The 21,324-nt window shown below is 35.4% G+C and overlaps 1 protein-coding gene across 5 annotated transcripts in view; it reads left to right on the top strand.

The window, feature by feature from the left end:
* SEMA3C (semaphorin 3C) overlaps positions 1-7,947 on the top strand; it is a 171,182-nt gene extending 163,235 nt beyond the window's left edge. For 2 of the 5 annotated variants that reach the window (XM_057730790.1, XM_057730791.1), the window contains exons 17-18: positions 1,444-1,574; positions 5,190-7,947. In XM_057730790.1, the coding sequence (XP_057586773.1) occupies positions 1,444-1,574; positions 5,190-5,603 (545 nt within the window). In that variant the 3' untranslated portion in view covers positions 5,604-7,947. Of the gene's footprint in view, positions 1-1,443; positions 1,575-5,189 lie in introns of those variants that run through there. The other 3 variants (XM_057730792.1, XM_057730794.1, XM_057730793.1) reach the window with 3 other exon arrangements.
* The last annotated feature ends 13,377 nt before the right edge of the window (positions 7,948-21,324 follow it).

The following is a 21,324-nucleotide window of genomic DNA, read 5'->3' as shown; positions in this document are numbered from 1 at the left end:
CAGAATTTTTTTTTCCTGTTTAAGGGGAAAACATAATCCATTGTATGTATATAGCGCATTTGGTTTACCTATTCACCCATCAGTGAACACTCGCATTGCTTCCAAATCTCGGCCATTATGAATTATGCTGCTCTGAGCAGGGCTGTACTATAGTGCCTTGGTTTCCCAGTGTACAGCCATTCCATATGCATTTGGCAGTCCTGCCTTGTGTCTTACAATTAATCCTTTCTTTCCATCCTGACATGGAGATGTTATGTTGTTATACTTTTCCCACTGACCCCTCTCCCTCTACCTCTACCCCACCGACAGAGGAACCTTCCTCCAGACTCACCAAGGTGCTGCAGAGGCACTGTTGTTAACACTGAGACTCTTGCTGCTAATCTTGTTGAGTCTGGGCGTTTTTGTTTTTATTTAAAGGATGACATTCTTGTCACTAACTACAAGAAGAAAATTAAGACACATCTGGCTTAATTGTTCCATACATCTAATTGAGGAAATACATCCAGGTTACTGTTTCTCTGTTTGCTGAGTATTTTATAAATCTATGTATCAGTTCCCATTAATAGCAGCAGAAGCCACAGTGGTAGGAGTATTGGCAGCGGAGGTAGTGATGAACTAACACCAATGTTGATTTTGTGCCAAAACCTGAGCGAAGTGCTTTTCTATGGATTACCTCACTTACTGCTCAAGAAATTACTCTAAAGTAAGGTCTGTTCCTGTTCCCACTTTATGAATGAGGATTCTGTCCATGTCTAAGCTACCACACGACTATACTAAAAACTCTTCCTATTTAAGAATTTCAGTAAAGACGGTCTGAAAAATATCTGTTTTAGAACCAAGTAAAACTGAAGTACGGAGGCATTAAATAACTTCTCTAAGGTTACACAGCCAGTAGTGATGAAGTCAAGATTTTACCTCAGGTATCTCTAATTTCAAAGATTGTTTTCTCAACCATTACATCTCACTGTGGCCACACCTTGCTTTCTGCCTTTTCCCAGTGTCTCCGAATTTCATCTATAACCCACTGAGTATGGAGTTTAGAACCGGGATGAGCCTGGCTTCTGTATTGCCTGGTACTTACTAACTCTTTAACCAGAATGTGTTTCCTCATAACTCATAGCCTCAATTTGTTCAGCTATTAAAATCTGAGAAAATTTAATTCACAAAGATGTTATAATAATTAAATTTTGAAGGTGATATTAAGTGCATTCCTTGGTGTAAAATGATTCTTGAATAAACATTGATTACCTTATATCTTTCTCTCCTTTCTTTTAGATTAAACAAACCAGGCAAACAATGTATAATAGTCTGCTCCTTAAAGGATTAAGACGGCCTTTGGGGTTTGCCAGAGTTGCTCACAATTTTATAGAGAAACAAGCATTTATATAAGAGAACACACGCCACATTCCATTGTTTCTCTCTCCTTTTATTTTTGCTCTTCAGCATATAGAAATGCAGCTGAAATTGTTCAGTATGGAGTAAAAAATAACACCACTTTCCTGGAGTGTGCTCCCAAGTCTCCGCAGGCATCTATCAAGTGGCTGTTACAGAAAGACAAAGACAGGAGGAAAGAGGTGAGTAAGGCAGCAGAGCAGCAATCAGTCAGGGCGTTGGGAAGAGCATTAAATCCCCCTCCTTCAGTGAGGTTCAGGTCCAACGAGAAAGGAAAGACATATGAGCATGCTTTAGTGTCTTTAGAATGACAAGTGCCACCTTCTTTAAAATCCTCTGTCCACAGAGTTGATGGATTAATTAGAAATCCTCTCTTTCTGCTCACCTCTATACACAGTGATTAAAACAAGAGCTTGCACACTCAGATGGGGGTATTGATGTGAGGAAGAATTTGTAAAAGAAACAAGATGTGTGCAAATCCTGAAGCCAGGTTCTCACACAACAGCACCTTTGTGTGATTCACAAGATAAAAGGGGCTTTTAAAAAAGTTCAATTTTCCTCAGCAAGAAATGGTAAAGAACATTTTTTTGCTGTGTGGTAATCTGTTTCCATTGCTGTATTACTCATAACTCTTGGGGTTTTGTTAGGTAATATGTGGGATTGTTATTTATGGGACCATTGCCTTTATTTTGTGATAAGCAAAAAAAAAAAAAAAACCTCAATTTTCAAATAAAAGGACACATATCAACCTTTCACCAATTGTAAAGAGCTGCTTTAAAAGGGAAACATTGTAAAACAGCATAGAGTGAAATATTACAAATAATGAATTCCATAATTTTGATGTCACATTGTCCTGATGAATGAGAGGATAAGAAGAAAAATATATATGTATATATAAAGCCTTAGAGAAGCCTAAATCATGAAGGTATTAACAGTACGTCATAAAGTCTGATGGAGCAAAGGGAAAAATAGAGACTCTGCATTTGTGTGTATTCTTTTGTGGGCAGTTTTCGTACTACCTATTAGGTTAGTGAAGGCTGTGTAGAATGAATACGATCCCAAGCTATAGAACACAGGCACTGCATCAGAATTACTGAAATAGATGTTGGCTCTTTATGAGAAAATACTTTCCAACTCTCAGACCTGTCTATCCAAAGATGTTATGAGCTGTTTAGGAAATTTTGTGTCCCCTGTCACTGGAATATTAAACCATGAGCTGATGATCATTTACATAAGATGAGACTTAACTATCTGGAAGAAAGATGAGCTCAATGGACTTCAGGGCCCCTTCTTTCCATGATATTAAAAAGGGTTTTTTTTAATTTTTTCATTAATAAAAAAATATTGTTTGAGACGTTTTCTTTGCTATCAAATCTATCATCAAATTAGTCTTGAAATGCCTAATTTTAAATTATTTTGAATGGATGTGGAGCATAAGAATAATAGCCTTGCAAAGTAATCTGGGCTAAAAGTCATAATGTGTGATGCTTATCATACAGAAATGGAATTCTTAGGCTAGAACACAATACGTGGACATGAACCATCCTCCCAGAGGAAGTTTGCATGTGTGTATGTGAATTGGAAACCCAAAACTCAAACAGGGCCTTACCTAACATAGAGAAAATGTTTTTCTTGTATTCAATAGAAAGTTCAGTGGAATAATATATAATGAGTGAATGTAATTTCTATTTTGTAAATTTAAAATAAATGAACATATACAGGTTTGAATACGTATTAAAGAAATTAACAAATGAAATTTAAAAAGGAATATATCATGAATTTTATCTCTTATGATATTTCGAATGTTCTATTTCAGAAGATTCAAGAATGTGGAGACTCAAATATGCTTATCTTGATTTTTCTTCCAATCTCAAAAACAGAAGAATGCCATAATTTAAGATTATGAAAAAATTAACTGTAATGTAATTACAAAAATCTATTCTGTCCAGGTTTTAAGCAGAGCACAGTTCTACTCACTCTCACTTTAGTTGAAAAAACTATTAATATTTAATTAAATGTATCTTAATTCTTCCTTAGTAGTTTAGGCAAACATACACATATTTCTCATATTAATGATGTGTAAATATTGAACTGTTTTTTGAAAAGTAAGACAAACGGTAAAAAAAACTTGCAGAGAAGAATGCAAACAGTTCATATTGAATAACATAAAGTGAAAACTAAAAGCCTTCCTTCCCTCCACTTCAATACTTATTCCCACTTCTCAGAATATAAGGATGCTAAGAATTATATATCCCTCCAAGTAGTCTCCATAATTTTCCTATTTTCCTCTCTCTCTCTCTGTCTCTGTCTCTTTCTCCGACATACACACACACACACACACACACACACACACATTTCCATATCAGTACATGTGGAGCTACCTTATTTTTCTTGGCTGCATAGTATTCCACCATATAAACATATCTTAAGTTTTCTAAAGCTATCTACTGGTTATCTGATTCCTTGTTTTTCCTCTTATGAAAAACATCATGTAAATGCATATCTGCATACTTGTAAGAGTATATCTTCTATACAAATTCCTAGAAATAAAATGTTTGCATTGAATATTATATACAAGTTAATGGATATTATCAAATTGGCCTCCAAAATTTTTTCCTAATTTCATACACTAGAAAGGCTTTCTTTTATTTCTGAATGCATTTCTACATTATTTAAACTATTTCCAAGGCACATTTAAACTTTAAAAATTAAGTGAAAATAAAAAATTTGCTTTATATACTTCAGTCCTTACTTTTTCCTAATCTCTCTTTTCTATTTATGTTCTATTGTTTGTACTTCAATACTATATTTGCCTTTTTGTGCTTTTGTGTGTGGGTTACTTTACCTAAAACAACCTGTCTTCATTAATAATAAAATATGTATTTATATAGAAATTTATCATTTAGAAAAACATTTCACATGCATTCCCTTATTTTTCTTTGGGTCAAATTTCTTTCTTCCATCAATGAAAGAGCATTCCTAACTATACATGTGAAGGAACTACGTACCACTTAGGTTTTTATGTGTTCATTGACAATACCATAGCAGGAATTATAAGGAAATGGATTTTAGCATTTAGCTTATATCCAGAAAATGATATTTTTTCCAGTATAAACCTGAAAAGTAATTAAATATTCACCTCATAGGTTCTTATTACTTTTCCTTGGAAAGTAAAACCACCTGGAGTACTTACAAGATAATGAGTTCCAGCTTATTTTTAGTTATTCTTTGTGTTAGATAATTGGAAAAAGCCCTTGATAATGTTCAAAATGCTGCCTCTGCTTATACAATTTTTAGTTAGGGGAATATTCATTCATTCGTTGAAAAAAAGGTAAAATTCAACCCTTTAATTATGGCTTTATGTTTTTACTCAATAAGTGACTATTTTTGTTACAGTAAAAGGTAAGAACTACAGGATAAAACAGGTATTCTAAACTATCTGTGAATTTCATTTATATATGTTGACTGATTTACATTCCAGAAACATCCAAAACTCTGGCTTATATGTGGAGAAACTGCTTCTATCCAAAGGGAATGCACTTTAAGTTATCTTGTACAATATGGGTGATAACTTCACCCTCTCTTTAATAGATTTGGTACCCCTGAGACCAAATCTCTTGTGGGGGAAAAAAAAAATCTATGGAACTTAGCAAAATATGTGTCCACTAAGAAGGAAGTTAATTAGAACTCAGTTCTTTTGCAAAATTTGTGAAATTCGACAATACTTTGTGTCATTAGTCATATCTTTTTAGAAGATATAGAGTTGGGTTTTCAGAACTTTGATATCTCTCTTTTAGGTCAAGCTGAATGAACGAATCATAGCCACTTCACAAGGACTCCTGATCCGCTCTGTTCAGGATTCTGACCAAGGACTGTATCACTGCATTGCAACAGAAAACAGCTTCAAGCAGACCATAGCCAAAATCAACTTTAAAGTTTTAGATTCTGAAATGGTGGCTGTTGTTGCAGACAAGTGGTCTCCATGGACCTGGGCCAGCTCTGTAAGGGCTTTACCCTTCCACCCGAAGGACATCATGGGAGCCTTCAGCCACTCGGAAATGCAGATGATCAATCAGTACTGCAAAGACACTCGGCAGCAACATCAACAGGGAGAAGAATCCCAGAAGATGAGAGGGGACTATGGCAAGTTAAAGGCTCTCATCAATAGCCGGAAAAGTAGAAATAGGAGGAATCAGCTGCCAGAGTCATAATGTTTTCTTAAATGGGGCTTATGCTTCCAACAGTAAATGATCTGTCTTCAATGATCAAAAAGGTGGTTACTCACTCCTAAAGGTGAATGTTACATGAACTGAAATGAGCATGCATTTTCTTGTATGATGTTGACTAGTACTAGACATGTCATGGTCCTCATGGTGCATAGAAATATTTAACTTAACCTAGATTTTATTTATATCTTCATTTACCTTTTCATCAAAATCAATATGATGGCTCTAAAACTAGAATTCTTACATCTGTTAATTGAACGAGGGCCATAACCTGTGATCTTCCATCCTTGCTTTAAGGGCTTAGAGTTCTAATTGTCAATCATTTGTAAACAAAAGCAAATGCCAAGTTCACAATTTTGACATAGTAAAATTTATATAAATGCATATGACAAAGTAGTTGTCAAAAGAAATGTAGAATAGAAGAGAGACAAGGAAGAGGGAATCTAAAAGTCGTATAAAACACAAGCGATTCATGAAAAGATAACATGGAGTTTATATGCTTCCCGTGAAATATAGTATTGGTTACCTTTAAGATTGCAAAACTTATCAGTTGTTGATTGTCATTGATCTCTGTTCCCTTGTTTCAGGAAGATAAAAGGACCCCTCACCATTAATATCTTCAATTGGAGTTATGTCAGTGAAGCATTTAAATTTATATTGTTATATAATCACCTTCCAAACAAAAGCACTTTCTTTTTTGGAAGTTAAGTTATTCTAGACTGAGATAATATAATCTTACACACTTTAATTGATTAATGTGTTTATTCTAATTTTCTAGTTTGTATGGCAAGTGAAAAAATGTAAGAAGAAAAATTTTTCGAAATATCAAACTTGTATATGAGGGCTAAAACCATCAAAATGAAAAAAAAAAGTAGAAAATGCAGGTTTATTGACAGAAGTTTATGAAGAATGTTGCTAATTTTTAACTTCAGTAATTAATTTCAATGATTAACTCACTTTGTTTGTTTCCCAACCTCAGAGAGCGTTGATTTTTAAGTCACCAACCCTTTTTTTATACTCTTTTGTGTTTGCTAGTGAGATGCTTATTTTGTGGAGAAGTGAGAAAAATTCTAATTTGAACAAAAATAGACATATTTTATTTTAAAAGAATGTTGGTATATTATGTTCACTGGTATATAAATACAAATGTGGTAAGTTCGTGATGAATAAACTTTTAATTGTATGTTTGGATCCTTTTATTAGAGTAATTTAATATCGCTTTTTTTTTTTACTCCAAATAACAATTAGATAGAAGTATAAACATTTTCTTCATATCCTCATATTTCTTTTAAAAATACTTTTGCTCTGTCATTTTACTTACTTTTAAAGACACTTTCATGTTTCCAGGTGCAAACAGAAATTATATCATATCCCTAAGCAAAATCTAATACAGAAGTTTTATTTATAGTTAATCCATGAAGAAGGTAATCAAGGCAGATATATTATCTTTTTAAGCACTACAATATAAAGTGTCAAGAACTAAAATCATTCTCAAAATGAATGTAATCACTGATCAGAATCTGAGAATATGATTTATTATTTAAATGGTGGTAAATTATATTATAAGAGGAGGCCTCAATGGGGCAAAAATAGCAGTTAACAAACACAACATAAATAATGTTTATTCAAAAAAAAGCTATTAAATAAAAGCTATTGTTCCCAATGTATATGACTCTAAAGTAGTCTCTAAAGCAGTTTGTTATACAAATAGGTCTCTATTTCTACTCTACATGCACAAATAGAAATGTGTATAAAGCCAAAACCATCTTCTGTGTTTATGGCCAATCTGTTCTATGTACAGAGTTGAAAGTAAAATTGTTTTAGACTCAGAGAATAGGGTAAACTATACAGGTCCCCTAGCTTCATGTAAACCCAAACTGATAGACAATAGGGTGTTTAGTTTTGTACTTTATTTGTGCTATTTAATACCTTCCACTTTGAACATTATTAAATTGTATATACTTTTATTACTTTACTTTTAAAATTATAGAGACCCTTCTTGAACAAAATTGCCAAATGTAAAGAAAATTTTCTTCCTCAAAAATATTGTTAACGTGTACTCAATGTTGGTGGTTGATTGGTTGGTTTTATTTTGTGTAGTTTGACAATTCGATGACTTGGTATGTTTTCCATTTGTATTGTACATAAAATTTCCTAAATGCACTTTTTTTCAAAGTGTGGGTTTGTGAATAGATTTTAGCATGATGAAACTGTCATTACAGTGAATGTTCACTCTGTTTAAGAAAATGTAGTTAGCACAGTAGTATTTAATTGGATATTGAAGAAATCATGTGCCTGGCAAAATAAAACATGTTGAATTCCCCAAGGATGTCTTTAATTTTCCTTTTTTAATGTCAGGTTTATAATTTCTTGTTGACATGATAGAATCTACTGACTCTTGTAATTGTTCTTTTTTTCTCTTGTTTTATTTATCCCTTTTTTATGAAAGTAATACATCTGGATATTTCAAAATTCAAAACTTCCAGAAGGATATACTTGGTAAACTCTCCCTGCACTACTCTCTTTTATGCAAGTCCTACCCCAGAAGCATCCAATGTTGTCAGTTTCTGTGTGTATTTCCATGATACTTTATACAAAGCAAGCAAATTTATATTTGTTTTCTCTTTAAGAGGCATTGTACTCACATCTGTGGACGGTTATTCAGACTTGTGTCCACAGTGGCAAAAAAAGTATAGTTCATAAATGCTTACGCTTTGGAGCCAAAGTGCCAGGATTTGAATTCAAGCCTACTGACTTATCATGGAAAGTTACCGAATCTCTCTGCCTTAGTTCTCTGCCCAAGCTCATCCCAGTAAAGTGTTAGGGCAGAACATATCATATAATAAGTATTCAATAAATGTCTTAATATTTTTCTTTATTTAGAAAATGACATATTGCTAGAACAGGAAAGGGATATTTTAGTTGTGTCCTTTGACAAGTTAAATGCCAATGGTCTAGGCTACAGAGCCTGCAGTCAGTGGATCAGATCACACCTTACCAAGGTAAATGAGCCTTTACAAAACTGAAGGGAAGGAAGCCACAGGAAAAGAAACAACAAAAAATAAAAGTAATCTCAACAGATCTTCCAACCTGATGATTCTGTACTACTCCCTAATTGTTTCATTTCTCAGTATCTCCCTTGCTTATATTTAAACTTAAACTTAGTTTAAAAAATGTAAATGCATTTCTTATAATTTTAACGCATTTCTAATGCTCTATGCCTCCTACCTAAGTGAAAAAAAATTAAGAAAAGGATCACAGTTTCCTATATTTATTCTTCGGACTAAAGTCAAGGGAGACCTCACAGCTTTGTTTTGCAGCACAGTCAAGTCCATTGAAAACTTCTGTCTAGACAAGGAAATAAGACTAAAATGGTTACTTAACTAGTGGCATTGAGAATTTCTTTGAATTTTATGCATGGTGACAAAGCTGTGGAAGACTATTGTGAAAAATAATTTTTATTTTTTTCATAAGATTTTATCCCACCATCATTTTATCCAATTACCTTTTGCATAAGAATACAAGCCCCTCTCCAACATCAAAACCAGTTGCAACTAATTCTGTGTATGTGCCATTTGGTGAACTTCATTGTCAATGAATTGTTTTCCCTAAGGGGCCTCTGGTATCTATTTCAATTTTTATGATTTTGTAACAACCATAGTGCACAGGTATTGAGAATTGGAAGAACTAGCTCCAAGATAAGAAAATACCATGTTCATTCTAGTGACTAATGTATTTGTCTATTCACCTCATAAAATAATACTTTCCACACAGGTTGAATTGTATATTTCTCAGGGTTATTATGTTGCCATGCTTGAGTGTTACTTACGTAAAGTGCTATTGAAGAATGACATTATAACAAACGCATTAAAACTGTTTATCCTATGTAAGGTTACCTCTCAACCCCAAGCACAAAAGCGGGGTGAATTACATTCCTTAAGTGGTTTTTTCCTCTGAATTACTTATACAAAAATGTCATCCAAACATTTTATGAGATCAAAAACATAATGATTTCTGCATGGCCAAATGGATAGATGATGAAATTATTATAAAAATCAAAGCCATTCCTATTGTTTCTCTGGATACTTTTTAATATACACAGGATTCTTGGCTCCTAAGAGGGTACAATGAGATGAAAGGAATTTCCTACTTTCTTAGGTCTTTTCAAAACATTATTTCTACAATTTTACGTAGGAAAAAGGAATTATAACCTCTTGTTTAATTTTTTTCCCTTTTACTGATTTGTGTGGGTCGAGGGGTGGAGAGGGTATGGTTAATAATCAACTTCCCTTCTCTGCTGCATCACAGCTCATCAAACAGAGAACTTGCACCTTCAAAATATCTTTTGAGTTGATGAGAACTCACAGTTGTAAGCTGTGGTTTGGTGTTGAGAGTCGGCTTGACTCATGAATAGGAAAAGCAACCCTGGGAAACAAAGAAATTGAGGAGATACTACCCCAGCTACATCTGCTTGGGACATTCACTGGATTCCCAGTGATATCTTAACAGATGTAGATGTATGTGCGTTCTATTCACAGATCACACATACCGAGATCAACAAACCAGCTATATTCATTTTTTTTTAATTATTTGAAAATGAAACAATTTCTGCTTCAAGTTCCCATTCCAGCTTCTCCACTTAAAAATGATACAGCCTGGGAATGTTATGTCCTCTTGATGAGTTGTTGCTTTCTCTAAAATTGGAATTATAATAATATCTTTCATATGTAATAGTTGTGAGAATTAAATGAGTTAACACGTGGAATTTTTATAGTACCTGGCTCATAGTAAAAGCTCTGTAAGTATATGCTATTATTTTCCATCAGGAGAGCAAAACTATTTCAAATATTTGATCATTTGTCTTTCTGTTACCTCAGAGTGTATCTAAATGGTTTGACTGATATTTGATGTCATTTGATATCTATACTGGCATCTGTGGTGGCAGCATTTTTCTATTCAACTTTTGCCAACAGTGTGTAGGTGTCCTCTGAGTTGTCCCTTGCTGCTGATGCAAAGTCCTTTTAGAGCAGGGAAGCTTTCCATTACATCCAAACACACTTAGGGAAAGCAACTTTTCTGCTATTCTTGCACCATTCTGTGAGATGATCCAAGGGCTGCTCACACTAAAACCACTAGGAACTGTGTGTGTGTGTGTGTGATTTGCCCTCCCAGGATCTTGTATCTTCTCCAGACACAAATCTGGAAGTGAAGTAGAAATATAGAACTCACAGCTCTATTTGTGCACGTCTCTTCCCCTCATCTCACCCTTCATTGCTGTGGCTGCTAACAGCAGAGATTACTCATTAAATATCTCCCATGAGCTTGACTAGGTTTTACCCTTTGGCATTCAAGTACCGCCTAAGAGAATTTTGGAAAGCTATGTAGCCCAGAGCACACTTCTACATTAACATCTAATTTAAGTAGCTGAAAGAATATAATTTCCAGTATGATATGAATTTTGACATTTTTAAATAAAAGTTATATTACCTTCTAAAATGACATCAAATCAAAACATAGAATTTGGTACCCACCATCCTAGTTTTAAATAATAAAGAACAAGCTCTTTTTTAACAGTCAGAAATTTTAAATTATTCCAATTTCTCCTTATTCATATTTCTATTCTACTTGCTTCACACAATTTTATCCTAATATAAAAAGTTTTATATTTTAAAGACTGTTGATTACTGTCATTTAATTCTTATTTAAAATATCACATGCCCTTAAGACTCTAAGTATTAATATTTTTCTTTTAGATTAAGTTAAAATTAGAAATGGTCACAATTTGACCAAAGAACATAAACATATTCCACATTTTGAAAATCACTAAACATAAAAATCACTAAACAAACAAAAAAAATCTTGAAGATGTATATGAGATGGAAGTAGCATCTTTTTATTTCATTAATTAAATTACCTGTGGATGAAACAGTTTCAGCCAAAATGCTATTTCTAACTTCTGCTTTTACATATGAAAGTGCTAGGAAATGTACTTACATATGGAGATGGAAGAAGTTTCATTATGGTGCCACTATTCAAATTTTTAAGTATCTTTTGAAGGCTATGTCACATAATTATTTTCAAATTTTATTTTAATTAAAAGCTGACAATTTGATTAGGTTCTCTTGCAACTTTATTTTTTAAAGCATTTGAAAACCATCCTTCTTCTTAGTACTTGTACCGATAGATCCATTCACGCCCTGATGGGTAGTGTGGCTCAGTGGATCCACATCCATGGCTTGTAATACAGACGCCCAGCAGCCTCTTCCTTATTGAGAGAGCTTGGGAAAGCTGCTTAACCTCTTTGTACCTTGGATGCCTCATCTGAAAAATGAGGGTAATAGTAACAGCAACTCAAAGGTTTGTTGCGAGGCTTAGAATCCTATTTATATATAAAATGTTTATAATATTCCTGCCACATGACTATATACTATTATTAGTTGAATTAATGGTCTTGTTACGTGCTGTTATAAGACCGCTCCACTTTATTCAGAAGTTCAGGTGAGAGTTTATCATTGCTCCTATTTTCTGAGCCCCCTGCCACTGGCCAGCGGACACTCCGACGAGCATTATCATGTTGTACACCTGTGTGTCTGTATTTTTAACCCTGAACTTTTATCTTCTCAATTCAAGAGTAGGGTCTTGACACATTCTTTCCTCAAGTTGAAATTCTTCTCCATTCACTTGTAACCTTGAGTTGATGGGAGAAGCTAGAGCTTAGATTTATTCATCCTGAACATTAGCTGTCATCTACAGTTGTATGAAATTGACCTTTATCATAAGGGTCCTCGATATTACCATTCAATAACCTCCTGTCAGATCTCTCCTGGCAACACTCCAGGCATGGTAAATCATGATTGAATTCATATTGGTAAAGAAGGTAAACTATGTGCTAGACATTTCGCAACAATTAACAGTTGTAGAATCCTAAAACTACCACAATGACCATGCTCTTAAAAATAACCACTTACTGAGCATTTTCTGTGAGCATTCCTATATAAAAGTTCACACTATACATAATTATCTGCTTCCTTCATAGGATCTTCTGAAGGTATGAGTCTGTCTTGAAAATGGAAAAACTCAGAGTCTGATGCATTTAGAGACTTGCCCTGAGTTAAATAACTTTCTAAAGGCCCCAAAGTATGAAATACAAAGAGTCTAGCTTCAAACTTCAAGCATCTTCAATATTTCATTATCTAGAGTCTCACCAAGGAGACTTTCCACTACAGAAACATTCATACCCAGCAGCCTTCATAATATAATTTATAGGACTCTGGATAACATCTAGCCCAGGCCATTGAGTCAGAGTGCCTAGATTCGATTTTATAGCTGACTATAACCTAACTTTACAGGTCTGAGATCATTATAATATCAATCTCATGAGAAAGTCAAGATCAAGATAATTCATGTAAAGTGCTCAGAACTTACCTAATGTAAAATGAATTATCAGGTAGTGTTAACTATGTTATTACTATGTTTTTGCTGCTGGAAATACCATTTATCAATTCTTTTGCCAAATATTTATTGAGCACTTACTATGTGCCTGGCAGTATTTTAGGCATTGAGGGTATAGCAGGTAACAAAGCAACATCCCTGCTGTTTTGAAATTTACTTCCTGGATGGAAAAGATAAAACAAACACACAAAAAACTGTGTAAAACGTAGGCTGAGATAAGTTCTATGAAGAAGATTAAAGAAAGGTGAAAACATCATGTAAAGATTAAGGGGAAAAGAGAATTTCAGGCAGAGCAACAAGCCAGTAAAAGCTCTAGGGCAAACTTAATTCTCACAGATTTGAGGAAAAGAAAAGAAAACCCAAGTGGCTGGATCTAATGAAAGAAGAGAAGACAAGTATAAGACTGTATCCCAAAGGCAGAGAAACCAAGTTACGTGGGTCCTGATGACCAGGGAGAGTTTAGGTTTGGTTCTAAGGGATACAAAAGTCATGGAGGCAATGATGTCACACTAGTGATTTACATTCAATACAAAATATCTCTGGCTGTATTTCAGAGGACTTTTGAGAGAAAGGAATGCAAGCAAAGCAAACAGAAAGACCAACTGGAAGCTAAAGACATTTTTAAAAGAGCACATAACTGGTAGATTTAAGTGTTGACTTTCACTCAGATAGAGGTATAAACAACTGGTAATAGTTCCTCCTGGAGTCCACTTTTGAAATAGAAGGCAGAGGTGATATGAGAGAGTATCCATCCCCTGAGGATGAGGAAGAACTGGGGCGGTGTGCCCTATAAGAGAAAAAGGGACACCAAAAGCAGTCAAAGGAGGCTTGTAGAGAGCCCTAGAGGCGGTCCTGGAGTTAGAATATGCAGAAACTGTCAGAAAGAGGGATTTATTACTCAGTAATATCCAGAACAGGAAGTGGCTTAGGTTTCAATACTGAGAACTAAAACAGTCATGGATAAAAATCCAAGAGCCATTAATGACAATGTTGTGTGAATGCTTTAAGACAGGCTGGGGTCACAGGGCCAGTGGCTGTAAATAACAGAGGATGTAAACAGCCTTCATGGCTGCGTGTCAGCAATAAATAACCTCCCTGAAGATATAATGCGACATGATGGAGACCAACCATTGGTAAAGACCAGCTGCCTTAATAACTCAGTTACTTAATCCTGATTTTATTTACTGGGCAAGTGATACCGTTTCATCCTGCATTTAGAAACACGCTAAATGAGTGTGGAAGCTTAGAGAATGGAGTGTGTGGTAAAATATCCTTCAGAAGGGTGACATTACAATGCACTTTATACAGGAAATCAAATCTTTAATTCAGGCACTGGGGTCAGCGTTAAAGCCATGATTCGGGAACTATGACAGCTCCTTGCAATGGTCCCTTCCCCACCCCAGATGACTGCTTTCCTCTGCCATGTTACAAAGGGAAACTACGTGTTGCTAGGAAAGATAGTCTCTGGCCTGACTCCCTTGAGCCGGCTTCGCCGGAAGCTGGCATTGAGGCTTTGAACATGGAAGGAAATCCAGGTGTCTTCTCAGGAACAGAATAATTATGGATATTTGTGGATAAAAATATTTATGGAAGATGAATTTGAGGAAAGGGACAGAAGGAATAAGAGACTCATTCATTTCTGAATAAAGAGTATTACCCTGCCTTACCCATCCCTACCACCATCACCACCAAAACCACTAGTTGGGTCAAGAAAAAAATATTTACAGCCTGAGAACAGCAGGGGAAGTGCTTAACATTTTCTGAGATTACCAGAATTTGTTTATTTTTTCTTTTTTTTAATTCATCAAGAGAAATCACAAAAACCTTTCTGCAGACTTCCTTGCAACACTTTTATTCAGGAAAAAAATTGCAGCTCTGGGAGTCTTTCTTTCACTTTCCCCGGTCGGTTTATCCCTCCTTGTTGGTCTGCATGGCTTGTCCACGTGTGTTATGGCATCTGCCCTGTTTATTAACACTTAATCTCTTGTTTTTCTCTTTTGCCAGCTACAGTGTGAGCTTTTCATTTTAATATTCTTTTTATTCTTAGTATCTAGGATATTGCTGACTATATAGTAGGTGCTAAATAAACACACGGGATCTTCCCTTTTAGGTAGTATATAGTAAATGCTTTTAAACTCTACTATCTAATGAATAGGAAATTGATACTATATACCATAATACAGTTTCAGAACATGAACAGTTATTGGTTTGAAAGTCCGTTATGGTAACTAGCACACTCATTTACACTTATCATCAACAAACAATTTAAAATATTAATATACCCTCTACCTCCATGTGAGAAATGAATAATCCCATCTCAATTCCACAAGAGAAAGCTAGGGTGAATTCAAACTATCCCTGAATAAAAGATTACAAACAACAATCAAATAATTTATATTACAAGGGCAACAAGAGAACATGATTAAAATACCTACTTTGTTCTATTAGTGTTCTATTAGCTTGTACGTCCGATGTTTTCAGTAGTTCATCTAATTCCCACAGCAGGCATCATTATATGAATTCTATAGATGGAAAACAAGACCAGAGGTTCCATGGCTAGCAAGTTGCTGGACTGGGATTGAAAAGCTACGTTTGCTTTTTGGCCCAAACTGCCCAAGGAGTAAGAGTTGAGAGAACGGAGACTTTTCACTGTAGTAATCAGTGAAGGTTCTTTGCTGCAGAAAGATCTTAAAATGGACTGTGGAGAGTAGAATTCACAGAGGTTAATGTGGAGGAAGATGGACATTTCTGGAGCTTCAGAAACATAATGGATATGCAAAAAGGAACCCACTGATTGATTTTTTGAGAGTTGAAGTTACCGAAGAACAAAGATAAAGTTAGATGTGAGTGCAAGTGGATGGAGTAAATAATGAAATAAATGTGGTTTGCTCTTTGTTTTTGAGGATATATTTAAGAAGGGAGAAATGAGGGGCAAACATTTACTTTAACTGATTGATGGATGCCCTGGCTGCTTCTCAAAGGAATTTGAAGTGAGAAGAGAACCCTTGGGGTCAATAAGGTTAACGTGGTAGAAGAATAAGGAACACATCATTTCTCAATAACTCAGTGGGTACACTGAGGCTAGATTTGTATAGCATATATGTGTGAAAACTAAGAAGGCACTTGATATTTAGATGTGGGTTAATTGAATAACTGTTGAATGGATTAGAATATTACCTACCTTGCGCTTTATTTAGGTTTTCATATAAGAGAAATACCACCACCACCACCACGTATAATGACAATACAGCTAACACCAATGGGACGCTTACTAATTGCCAGGTAGTGTTGCTTACACACATTATCTTGTTTAATTCTCATCTGCAAACCCAGGAACTATATACTACTATTATTTACCATCTTACAGATGATGGAACCAAGGCATACATATATTAAGACATTTAACATTAATAAGAGAGTTGGAAAGCAGAATATTCTAAACTATGATGCCCTCTTACATTATAATGGGTCATTCTTAGGTGCTTTATGAGACTCAAGTGATCTTTAATGTTGGTGATAAATTTTGGTAGGAAATACTAGAGTAATATCTATAAACAAGGATTTCTAGCTTTGTCTTCCTATTTATAGATATCTGTCTCTGCAGATAATATGGTTTCAGTGTATCAGAATTTCTAGCAACTGCCAATTGTACCAACAGCAGTTGCAGTGTCTCAGGACATCACTTTATCACAAGAGCAATCAATGATTAAGATTAGGCTAAAATAACACCCATATATAGAATTATTCATAATATTTGTGCACAATTTAATTGAGAAAATCTCTCTGACAAATTTAACAAATGTAGGGCTCAAGAATCCAAAAAATCTAGAGCAAGGGGTAACCCACTGTTAGGACACACTGAAACAGCTAGAGCCAGAGAACCAAAGTTCTTAGTAAATGGCTCTTCCAGATGAGAATACTCTGGGGTAAAAAGTGTAAGGACAGGTGGGAAGACCAGTGTGGTCCCACGAATTGTCACACACAACCATTTTATAGATGATAAAGTTGAGACTCATAAAGAGGTCACATATTTTGCTACTAAGCCAGGTCTTTTATTTCTCAATGTAGTACTTTTTCCATATATATAAGTGACTTGGAGATATGGTATAGAGTGCAGAAAACTGCACATGAGACCAAAAAAAATTTATTCTTTTTGGCTGTCAGCATCAATTAAATAAGAGCTTGAGTTTCTGGAACTCCAAATTATTGCCTGGATGTTGTTCAATTGTGCTGTCTAACTAGACTAGATTTTTTGGGTCTCATTTGGCTTTGCTCAGCTACACATGGCCTCAGTATAAAATAGGGCCAAAGTGAAAGAAAATGCTTTTCCTTAATTCACATTTTCTACCTGATGAAAAAATGAAGAGCTTCACCCTTGGGGTCACAATGACAACTTTCTCCAATTTTCTCAGCAGGAGTTGAGAATTATCTCATCAGCATCACTGTCTTTTTCTGAAACACGTGCTGGGAGAGGGACAAGCAACCACAGGTGTAGGGGATAGAAAAGTCATCCGAAAAAACATGTCGTTAAAAAGGCCCAAGTTTGTCCTCTGTTGTGCCTGTCCTTTGTAGAGAAGCCAGGATACTATGGCCTGACAACCCAATGCATGTGCCTCTGGCCTAACCCCACACCCTCTTAGCCTCCGTCCAAGCCCCTTCCTTTCCCTACCTCTCCCATGCTTCTCTCTGCTGGATTCCCGTGCTTCTCAAGCACGACTGTATGTATGAACCACCTGAACCTTGTTAAGAGGTAGATTTTTCATTCAACAGGATCGTTCTGGAGGGTCTGCATTTCCAACAAGCCCCTCGGAGGTGCCCAGGCTGTTGATCTGCAGATCACACTTTGAGTGCTGAGGCCCTGTATCTACGTGTGTAATTGACGACTGAGAGGATGAAGGTAGATTTTGGAGGAAGAGAAGAGACAATTTCTTTCTCCTTTTCTCCCATCCTTCAGAGTGAAACAATTGTTTCATTTCTCTGCAAACAATTAGAAACAATCTTCACTGGGATGGCTGAAGCAGACTCAAAGATACTCAATTTATCTTTGCATACAATTAACCTGTCTCTTTTGTGGTAATATATGGAGAACATTTCTCCAAGAAACTTAACCTTGTTTATATTTCATTGCAATAACTCATTAAATTAATGTGATTTTTATACGTTTATTTTAAAAACAAAGGCGGTGGGGGGGAGTACAATTATTTTCACCTCCTCTTAACCTGAATTAGGATAGAATTAAGATCAGTGGTGCTCTGGTCAAAGTTTTACCTATCTCTCCAGAAGAAAAACCAACAAAATAAAACCAACAAAAAACCCTGATATGTAGCATTTACCCATTTCCATGGTATAAATACCACCACCATGTTACCAATATGAGGTCACAGGATACAAAACCAGAAGGAGATTCACACAAGAGCCTTCGGAGCTGGTGTATGAATCACTGAGAGGTTCTCCCCAGAGAGTCGAAGATATAAGGAAGGACGGCATCACTCAAGGAAAATTACAAAGGAGAAAAAATGTTGAAGATCATTTTCTGTAGAACTTTGTACTTATATTGTCTTCTATCACATTTATCTGCTTCTCACAGTTAATTTAGGATTTGTTCCCCAGACTTTAGATCATGTGAGTATTTTAAATGTCTTTGGTCCTTTATATTTATAGTAAATGATTTTTTTAAATAGATGTTGAATTCCAAAAGGTGGGGAGCATAAAAATGGCTCCATTAAACTATATTTGAAGGAAAAAAAAGACTGAGTTTACAGGTACACTTTTTACTGAAAAAATAAGAGGATTGATGGAGTAGATCTCTATGGTGATCAACTGTGATTATTAAAAAGAACAGACAATATTTTCTAAATTATGGATATTCTAAGGAAATTTTTGTATTTCTGAGACTAAAGTAATTTCATCTAAAGTTGTGATGCAGTTGTGAAGCAGCCTTCCACGTTTAGGTGGGAAGAAAGGTGAATAATAGAACCGTGAGGGAGATAACAGGTAGTGTCTGCTTATGAATAGAGATTTAATCTAGTTGAGGAAGCAGAGGACAGAGAGACAATGGAGCCTGCATTGGGAGCTAAGGAGTAGAGTCGTACAAGGATTTCTCCTCACATAATTTAAGTTCATAGACAGTTAAAACAAAGAATCAAGTGACTGCAAAGAAGCATTAAACTAAGTGGTATTTAAGTATAACTCAGAGACATGCATACCTGAAAATATGGAGTATAAATAGAAAGCTGCTGGGTAGAATAATTTTATAATTAAATAACAAAACTACATATTAAACTTTTCTAAGCTGGATGTTTTATTGAACTGTAGACTTGTCAATGATCTACTTATATATATGTTTCCTACCTGCACACACACACACACACACACACACACACTCTAATGCCTCATCATTTTCAGTGGCTTCTTGAGAATGTTGAGACTTGGCTGATTTATCACAAAGGATAACCGGAAATGTTATCTAATACTATCTAATGTTGAGGTCAAGGCTATGATTAAAGAGTCTATGGGATAATATACCTGCTTGTTTTATCACAACATCCAAGCATACGCAGATGTCATTATTTTAGAATGTGAAGTATAGCTTTGAATAATCTATTCTCTCTCATATTCTGTACCTCACTGGTCAGCATAGGATACAAATGGAAAAACAGGTACATGACATTTTTGAGAAGTAGAATTATTTGCACTGCTCTTATCATTGTGCTATACTTACAATTATATAGATTTGTGTATTTAACATCTGCGTCTCCAATAAGTTACCCAGAGGTGCAGACTTAGATCTTTCTTGAGATAAGTGACTAGAACATTTTCTTAGCTAATGAGTGGATAACGATTCTCTCCGTTTTATCACTTGTGCAAATTTGTCTTTGGACACTGTATTGACATCACCCTCAAATGTGCATTTAAGTATCGGATACCGCCTAAATGTCAGAGGGAGAAAAACTAGACGACTCTTGGCAGTCTGGAAGAGCGATGCTGTCAAAGGTCACCCACAAGTCTGATAAAACAGTCCTCATTAACTGCGTCTATCAGCACCTCCATTTGGAAGTAATTTGGATAGTTGCAGTGACCCCGTCAGTTCTGATTGGCTGGGCAGTGACCTTGACCAGGGTGAAACCTGTTCAGTGTAGCTCAGATAATGCACTGTAGGTGGAATCCAGAATGACGGATGGCAGTGGGGTCAGTGAAGAGGAACTTGTCCGTCACTGCTATTGAGGATGAAGCCACTCCACAGTGTAGTTCAACTGACACAGGAGCTGTGGTTTGCATTCGCCACAAGAGAATTGTCCAAGTTCCTTTATTTTGAAAGAAATGCTATAGTCTCATGATCTCGGAGTGCATGAGGCTGATGAATAAGTAGACAAGAAAGCCTAGCTGTTGGAGTTTAGCAATAGACTAGATATTTCAAAACTTGTCTTTGACTGAATAGCCAAGGTCTGAAAAGCCTTGCTGGCTGTATCCTTATTGTGGCTAACTTCCTGAGCAAAAACTAGTTCTGGTGACATTTTTCCTCATTTTTACTAACAAACTTGGTTAGTGAGAGCAATAACCTTACTCTTCTAGTGGACACATCCCTTCCTTTTACCTCCCTCACATACCACAAAATCAACACAAAATATAACTTTGTTAATAGAGTATATTATACTTTCTAAGTGCTGGACTAATAAGGCTATAAAAGCAATTATATTCTGGAAATAATTCATGTTTGAGAAAATCTGGATCTGTTTTTGTAGTTTCAGTAGCACTTTTCTTTAAATATAAAAAACTAGGAATGGAAAGAATATTGAGTGACATATAGCACAGCATTTTGATTCTGGGCTCTGAATATCTATCACTCAAAAAACAGAAGACCCAAGACTGAGAGGCTAAGGATGTAATGGAAACACAGGAACATCCAAGTAGCATGACATGATGAATCAATAAGAAGATACCCCTAACTTTCAATTACTCAGGGGGTGTTTAACAATCTTGAAGAAAAGCTCTTAAAGACCTTTCCTACACACCAACTGCCTGAGCTCAGGAGTTTTTACCAAATCTTCATCATTGGCTTCTTCCTTGTAATGTTTTTGGGCCAAAGAGCCAATCGGTTCCAACCAGGAATGCATAAAAAAATGAAAAGTGAATTTATTTTGTAGAATAATAAAGTATTAAAACTACAAGAAAACTGACATGATGTAGTTAAATTGATTTCCTGCCTTGTGGATTACTCAGTGTTCATATCTAGTATGTAGATGTGGCTCAGAGA

This window comes from Hippopotamus amphibius, chromosome 4, assembly GCF_030028045.1.
Source record: "Hippopotamus amphibius kiboko isolate mHipAmp2 chromosome 4, mHipAmp2.hap2, whole genome shotgun sequence".
In the NCBI taxonomy this organism is placed as follows: domain Eukaryota; kingdom Metazoa; phylum Chordata; class Mammalia; order Artiodactyla; family Hippopotamidae; genus Hippopotamus; species Hippopotamus amphibius.
Note: the sequence above shows the minus strand (reverse complement) of the source record. Positions and strands in the feature narration are given on the sequence as shown.